The sequence below is a fragment of the Alligator sinensis genome, unplaced genomic scaffold (assembly GCF_000455745.1).
Source record: "Alligator sinensis unplaced genomic scaffold, ASM45574v1 scaffold1330_1, whole genome shotgun sequence".
Lineage (NCBI taxonomy): Eukaryota > Metazoa > Chordata > Crocodylia > Alligatoridae > Alligator > Alligator sinensis.
Window position 1 is genome coordinate 68,126 of NW_005843217.1, and position 8,552 is coordinate 76,677.

The 8,552-nt window shown below is 40.1% G+C and overlaps 1 protein-coding gene across 1 annotated transcript in view; it reads right to left on the bottom strand.

Moving 5' to 3' along the window:
* Positions 1 to 1,175: 1,175 nt before the first annotated feature.
* Positions 1,176 to 8,552, bottom strand: part of GPR26 (G protein-coupled receptor 26) — a 22,578-nt gene continuing 15,201 nt past the window's right edge. The window contains exon 3 of the mRNA XM_006037988.1: positions 1,176 to 1,404. Within this exon, the coding sequence (XP_006038050.1) occupies positions 1,176 to 1,404 (229 nt within the window). The remainder of the gene's footprint in view (positions 1,405 to 8,552) is intronic.

The window sequence follows — 8,552 nt, forward strand, 5'->3', positions numbered from 1 at the left end:
TCCAGATCTGCCTTTAGTTTGGATTTTACAGGTTGAACCTAGCTCTGTATGGGGTCAAATCTAAATGCCCTGAAATTTGGGAATACTCTGATTAGGATTAAAAGTGCAGACCCCAAGTTTAGGAGAATTTAGATCCATTGTGTTTGATCCAGCCCAAGTTGGAGATCAGAAAGTTCAATTCAGGGCTCAGCTTTGAGCCTACCAATGCTTTAAAAATAAGTAAAAACGATGTAAAGATTTGGTGAAGAAAATTAATAAAAACTCTTTCAAAATGTTCTGGAAATGTTCTGGATCCAGTCCTGAAGTCTTTGGGGAAAATCCATCCCTGCACAACTTAAACTTGGTAAGGGATTTGATGAATGGGGGCATGTACACCCTTTGCTTTTTAGCTCTGTGTACCCTTCTATGAGGGAAAGTCCTTGAGAATTTAATAGACAGGAAACTAATGGATCTATAGAAATTACCCTGAAAAATCTACAAGGTTTAGGAGGGAAAAGTGTTCTTTACTTTTTAGTAAAGGAAAAATTTTCCTTACTAAATCTTAGTAAGGAAAAGTGTCCTTTATCAAACCACTCATTTGCACTCTGTAGAGGAGACTTCAATCTCTGTGTATCTCTACAGGATGTTTCAAAACGAACTATAGAAACTGGAGCTCAAATATTGTGCACCATATAAGCACATCAGTAAACAGGTAGACAACCTTTGAAGTGCTATAGAGCTTTTCATTAGGGGCCTACTCAAACAGCCTGGGTAGGATCATTCTCTAATGTCAGAAAAAGGGATCAACTCCTGCATTGGTGGCACATTATATGCAGCCAGCAACATGTGCAAGCCAAGCTTTTTAGACTAGCATTAAAATGGACCCCATATCATTTTTGTTTTGCTTTGGGTACAGCTCCCTTCATAGATACATAATCCCCCATGGAAGTCAGTGTGGGACTTGTGTTTGTAAAGCCTGCCAGATCAGGTTTCGATAGAGCACTTTAGATAAAAGAAAGACACATGAAGCAGCCATCTTCACCATGGAAGTTGTTATAAAGGCTGCTGCTGAGGTACAGGCTAGACATCGATCAGCTTTCGAAACCACGTTTAGCTGGTGACACTTACTAGGGATATGTCAGTTACTTTTGTTCCTGTGTTCTTCTACACTTCGTGGAGATTCCTTACCGGCTCTCTCATTCGTTGGTGTGCATTGTATTCCGACTGTGCGATTCATTTGTGAGGGCAGAAGAATTTATGGAGCTCCTTTTTAAGATTTTGTTAATGATATCTTTCCACGTCTTCTTGTACTGATGTCGTAGTAAGGAGTACACAAAAGGGTCTGAAACAGCTTTGCTGTATGCCAAGCACTTGGAAATGACTCCCCAGTGAGAATCGATATTGTCTACAGATAATTCTACCAGTCTGCCAAGAAACAAGAGGACAAATGTTACTGAGACACAGGCATATCCAAAGTACTGGTGCAAACGGAACAAATTGCTAGTACTACACTAACTAGTTCAGGAAGAGACCCATTCAGTTGTTTTTCAACTGAACCAACGCACTTAAAAATAATGTGTTTGGATCATGCCAAGTTTAATTAGTTTTCCAGAATGTTCTTGTCAAAACAAAATGTTGGTTTGTTTAACATGAAGTAAAGCATTTCATTTCATAACTCTTCTAGGAAAAGCAAAGGGAATGAAGGGCTAAATTCACTAGAATGACTGAGGAGGTGGTATTCTTAACCACATAGCCTGCTTGTAATAGGGGTGACCTAAATTCCATTTCCAGCGGTTTGAACCCACATTTCCCATGCTCCCATTACCTTCAAGCTATGGAATATTTTTTGTTCCACTTTGTATAAAGAATTATACATTCACTGGCCCAAGGAATAAGATTTAGGTTCGAGAATCACTCTGTTTTTCTTGCTCTCAGTCTCATTGACTATTAAAGTATCTGATATGAAGTGGAAGAGCTATAAAAGAGTGATTGAGAAACCCACCTCAGAATACAATACAGCGTGGTGCTTAGGAAACTGTCCTGAAGATGGAAGAACCTAAATTCAAATCTACTCTTTATGTGATGAAGGGAGGGGGGGCCACATAAAAAGTAAAGAGTGGGATGGGGAGGGAGATTTGAACCCATGCCTCCAAATTGCAAGTAAGCACTTGGAACTATTGAACTACTGTGTAAAAGTGTGCTGACACCTTCAGGAGTTTTGTAATTTTTTTCCAGCTAAAACTTTAAAAAAACCCAGAACCCTATATATAAAATCTCCAGTTGAGTTGACACATAATTTGGGGATGATACAAATTACATTTTTCATTAAATTTATTATATGCCAAAAAATTTGCCCACCTCTACTTGGGAAAGTCTTATGATGGGTAACACACATTCAGTCATTATCTTTTACTTCTCCAAGCCCTTCCTGAAAAATGAATGCTGCTTTCTCTGATCTCTCCTGGGACACCTATTTTTACAAGGTCTTGGATAATAAAGAAAAAACCTGATTTTTTTGCTTTGTCCTTCTTCAAGTACTATTTTTAAATAATGCATTTTATCAGTTTGTATTTGTTAATGAGCAGACATTATAGAACTGTAATGGTAATACATTGAGCATAATCTTCAGTGCAAAGCTGCGTGCAAAATTTCACTTTGCTGGGAGTTTATTTCTCCCGGGTGCAGCATTTAAAAGTGTACCCAGCCAGCCCCGGTCATCATCTCCATGTGCATTTCGGTGCACTAAATGACTCACTATAGGACGGTACTTGTCCCAGACACTACTATCCTACAGCGGAGTTAATTAATATACTGAGCCCTAATACAGGCTCACATGTAGACAGTGATGCTTTACTACAGAGCAAATTCTCCAGTGCTGCAGTAAACTGCATATGTAGATGAGCCCACTGTTTGTTAAACTAATATTACTGTCACACTAAGGGCATGGGCAGGCAAACAATTACACCACTTTAAAGTGCCAAGGGAAAGACTTATTAGCATCAGCTAATTCATTGTAGCCATAATTCATTGTAACTGCTTTGTTTGTTCTTGTCCTGGAGTGAGTGACGCTAAACCACAATGCTTCACCCCTGGATGAAAGTTGAGGTGAATAATTGTGGTTTAGCTTCTTCTTACCAATTTCAGCAGATACGGCTAGACTGCAGTATATTCCCTTCCCCATACTTCTTCAATCATAGAATTGTTTTATTTGACCACAATCTAAAATGAATTGTAGTGAGTAAATTAATTCTCTACTCTTAAAAGGTGCTTTTGTCTTCAAATTGACCAGTATGATTTTCTAAATATTGTCATAGATTGAGAAGCATCAGTTGTCAAGTTAGTGAACAGTCTATATGGAGCACTGCAGGGCAGTACTGTATATAGTGCTCTTTAGCAACACCTGATAGTTCAGAGATGTATTTATTCTCACAGAGGAACCATATACAGTAATTCTTCCTGTTTGTCAGCACCTACTATTAACAAGTATTGTTAACAGTCGGCACTGACGAACCAGCTGGCCCTAGCAACCAGCAAGTATTATGCATCTGATGAGGTGCTCAATAATAGGTGACTAGACAGACCTCTATTAAACACAATGGAAAAATTAAACAGGAGTTTGAGTGGGCCCTAGCAGAGAGTGGGAAAGTTTATTATGGCGGGATAACTTGGGACACTATTAGAGAAATCTTCTGGTTACTGAATCAATCTTATAACAGAGAGCACGTACACATTTACAACATAGCAATATAAATGATAGGATCATGTAAATGCTTCAAAGCATAAGGGAAAGAAGGCATTTCATAACATGAGGTCTTTTGCACTGTTATTAATAGAAATAGTTCATTCTGTGCTGATATTTTAGGCATGGTTGACAGAACAATATTGAAAATGCTGCACAATTTTCTCTTGCAATGCCTTTGAGAAGCACTGAAAGGCAAGGTCTGTTCAATCTATGTTTGTTGTTGAAAAACAATTGATTTTTCTGAGGGAGACTAGCTTTTAAAGGACGCATGACCTGCTCTTTCAGATGAAAGAGCTCCAATCTGCTCTTGGAAATCAAATCTTTGCTGAACACTGTTTCCAGCTGCAGGTGCTGCTGAATCTGTATGTAGAAAATGAGTTAATTGGTAGGGTTCCTCCAGGAAAAAGAAAGTCCCAATGCTTTTTCGGGAACCATGATTGAGGCTTGGTTTCTGAAGGAATACTAACAATAGTTTTAGTAATTCAAGTGTCTTACAAAGGATTAGATTTTCTCATTTGTTTTATTAAGCTGTCTCTTAAATCATCGCTTCATCTTGCTTTTTGAAATGGCATTAAGAAATAGTATCATCCAATGGACAGAGCAATGGACTGGGAATAAGGAGGCCTACATTATTGAAGCGGCTGTGCTGCTCACCTTATATACTACCTGTGCTTCCCCTGCCTATCCTACCCTTTGTTTTTCCTGGCCATTTGGGCTGTGAACTCCTCAGGGAAGGAGCATCCTACCGTCGTGTTTGCACTGTGCCTAGCACAGTGGACCCGGAGATTCATTTGGAGGTTCTAGGAATGCTAATACTGTGAACCCTTTTATGTGCCCAACACTAAGATATAAACATTTTTAATATTACTTTTGTAGGCTGAAGCTTGTTGCTTAAAACTGATTTTATGACTAGTAACAGGTCCAAATATGCCCTTGCATATTATTTTGGGAACAGTGAAAGGAAGGGATTTAAGAGGCAGCGCAGCAGAAAGGTAAGCGTCCATCAAGCTTATTGAACTTTCCTAAATTACGTCTTGTAGGGCTGTGCAAAGCTTCAGGTGTTGATTCAATTCAGAGGAGATTCAGCTCGATTTGGTGGCCAAATCTCCGAATTGAATCAGGGGACCAATTAAAGGGCCCAAATCAATTCAAAGCTCTCCAAATCGATTCAGAAAAGTTCCAGAGAGCTTCGATGATTCGGGCAATCCCCACTTGCTGCAGCAAGGAGCTGGACACAGACTCAGAGCTGGTAAGTAGGGGTGGGGGTGGGCTGGAGGAGAGGGGAGAAGACCATAGGGGGACCCCTGCCAGGCCCCCCCAACCCCCGCCCGCTTCTCCAACCCCTCCATGGCTGCCTTGTCTGTCCCAACTCCTGGTGCTTTAAAAAAAAGCCCCTACTCACTGGGTGCTGCTGGGTAGGGCGGTGATCCCCACTGCCCCCCACTGCCCCATGCTGCATGAGGGGCTCTGTCATAAGCCCCCCACCCCCCCGTCCTCTCAGCCCCCCCCATGGCTGTCCCATGCACCCCAGCTGTGGCCCTTTAAGAAAAAAAAACCCTGAACTCACCAGCTCCTGCAGCAGCCTCAGGGTTCAGGGGGCTCATGCAGAGTCCCCCACATGGTAGGGGGCAGTGGGGATCACCCCCTGCCGGGCAGGATCCAGTGAGTCTGGCGGTTTTTGTTGCTTTTTTCCTTAAAGGGCCGGAGCTGGGGCAGGCAGGGCAGCCATGGGGGACTGGGACAGTGGGGGGGGGGTCAGAGGGGCTCATGCAGAGCCCCCACACAGTGTGGGACAGTGGGGGGCAGTGGAGATTGCCCCCCCCCCCCCCAGCAGCAGCTGGTGGGTCTGGGCTTTTTTTTTTTTTCTCAAAGTGCTGGGAGCTGGGGTGAGCAGGGCAGCCGTTGCCGGGCTGGGAGAGTAGGCGGGAGATGGGGCCTGTGTGATTCGGAGATTTGGCTGATTTGTCAGCAGCTGAATCTCCGAATCAGTTTTGGCTGTTTCAATTTGAATCACCAAACTGAATCACTGTCCCCCGAATTGGCTCCAGAGTGAATACTAGCTGCTTCGCACAGGCCTAATGTCTTGCACTTTAATATGATAGCTTCACTTCTAGCACATCCGTTTTCATTTGTTTTTTCTTGATTTGTGCATAAAAACCACCTGTGCTCTCATCATTCCTCACTCCATCTCCTGCCAATAAACCTCTCATAATAAAGTCAATTTACACTTGTGCCTTCAATATCCATTTGCATTCATATCAGCATTATGTGGAGGAAGTTCAGATGTATACAGACTAGGAAAGTTAAATCTTATCACTGCACAGGGGCAACCCTTGAAGATAATATTTGACTATTTATTTTAAATCCTATAGCATAGTTTCCCTGTCAAATTATTTTATACTAGCCATTGTGACTGGCTAAGAATCAGAGTCTTGTAATGCTGAAATCTTTCATTCACAAAGTTCAAAAGTCTGTTCGAGTTCTCTCATCTTGATATCAAGCTGCACAGTCTTCTAGAAATGCTTGGTAACAGAGAGAAGAGGTACATGAGCAAAGTGTGTGTTCGAGGTGTGGAGGGAAAGTCAAAGGATCACAGAAAGAAATGCTAAAAATGATTGAATCTTTACACCATACTAATGTAGTGTTGAGAAGTTACCTCGGGATATCATTTAGTCATGTCCCCTGAACAGAGACAAGATATAAACATCTAGTCCCTCCCTCACATACATTTGTATAACCTTGCTCTTATGCATCTCTGATAAAGAAGATGCCACAAAATCTGTAAGTGGCCTAGCCCAATATTTCACCACCCCAACAGTTAGAGAGGTTTTTTTTTTATAGTTCTCAACCTAACTTTCTTTGCTGCAACTGAATCTGCTTCCTTGGTTTGTTCCTTCCCAATGGACATAGAGAATATGTGGTCACCACTCCCTTTATGATTAGTCAAATCCTTCAACATTTCCTCATAAATGAGGCTTTTACATTTTTATCGTTCTTCCTTCTCGCTCCCGAATCCTAATTGTCTTCTCTATTCTTAAAATGCAGTGTCCAGCACTACACAGTATTCCACCCAAGGTCTCAGCAGTGCCAAGTAGAGTGGAATAATAACCCATATCTCTTGTGTCAGAATGAGGTTCATTTTTTCTGCAATAACAGCACAGGCTTATTTTATGCTTCAGCATAACTCAGATCTTTTTCTCTTGTACTGCTGCTTAGCCAGTCATTCCCCATTTTTAATTAGGCATCAGATTTCCCTTTTCCAAATGTAGCATTTTGCAGTTACCTGCAACAAACTTCAGTTTGTGGCTTTACTTTCTTTCCATGCTTTGAGTGTGAGCTCTGATGGAGTCTGATGCAACTACATTACATTCAGTGGTTGCCTTGTATGACCAAGATGTGGAAAAATTTGCATTTGAGTCTGTGTCAATCAGTTCAATGAATTTTAATCAGTCTTCTCTAAAACCACTCCAAGACTCACTGTTTTTCTTTCTAGTGATTTATGCCTATCAAAAAGCCTACACTTTTATCAACAGAATTTTTAGTACATCATTAAATTACATTTCCTTAAGCGCCATTGAAACTTATAATTTCCATAACACGTAGTGCATTACTGTTTGGCAATAAAATTAGCTATAAACTAGGCAAAGAAAAGCACAGAGAGCTCAATGCTGAATGCAGCACACCAACGATTCTACACTGTTCATTCAAGAGAGACCATATTCCTTATCAACTCAGAAAAAAAAATTTGTTTCCAGCTGATGAGGGAAATTATATGCCTACAGTTTTGATTTTCATGGACCATATCAGGCAACAAACAGTCACTTTTAGTGAAGTAGCATTAATATTTTAGTGCCACCTATAAATTAAAATTCCACTGATGCAGCTACATAATTCCATTCTTTGGTCTCATAAGCCCCTGTAGTAACTGTCTGATCTTCAAACTCCTTATAACTTCAAAGCTTCAAAGCTGTTTTCCTGTAATATTTTGTTAATATTTTAGAATTTTATAATTATTTGAAGGTGCATAGTATCAGGTGGATAACACATTCTTTTATGTCATTTTTAGTCAACAGGCAAGAAAGTTTCGTTTGAGGTTTAAGGCAACATCTGATTCCCATCTAACTATTCATTATAATGAAATATTGTATTGTAAACATTTAAAGCAAACTTATGCACTGAAAGAGTTTTATAACATGCCTGTTTTTCATTGTTGTATACTGAAAACTGACTTACGGGAAAAACACTGTATAAGCCAGATACTCAGTTCGAACATTTTATTATTAAGGAATGAAACACAACCAATAGACGTTTTGGGACTTCAGATGATGTACTTGTCTAAATAAATCCTCCGATCTTCCCAGAAATCTAGTTCAGGTTCTCCCTTTAGCCTGAACTTTTAATGTTTCAGTATGTATCAAAGTAGTAAGAGTCAAATTTGGCCTTCAATTTTCTTCACACATATCTTATTGACACCAGACTTTAATGGTTTTTTAATTAAAAAAAATAGGTGGCACTGTAGCTCTACAGGTATGAAAATAATTTTATAATTTTAAAACCGTTTTTACATCTTTATTGTTTACAGAACAATAAAGCAAAGAAACCAAAAAGTCTCCTTCTGGCAGCTCTCTTTTAATACTTAGTGCTTTGGATAAGATACAAAGTTGACTATTCCTTAGTGATTGTTCCCAGGCTTCATTAACATTCAGTATTGCTTTATAAATGTGTGTATATGTCGTGACCTGCCAGATTTTGCAAGAAACCATAGTGGCAGTATATCCTGACCTGTTAAAACTAGAAAGGTTTATTTCTAGCCATTGTCATTTCCGAGTGT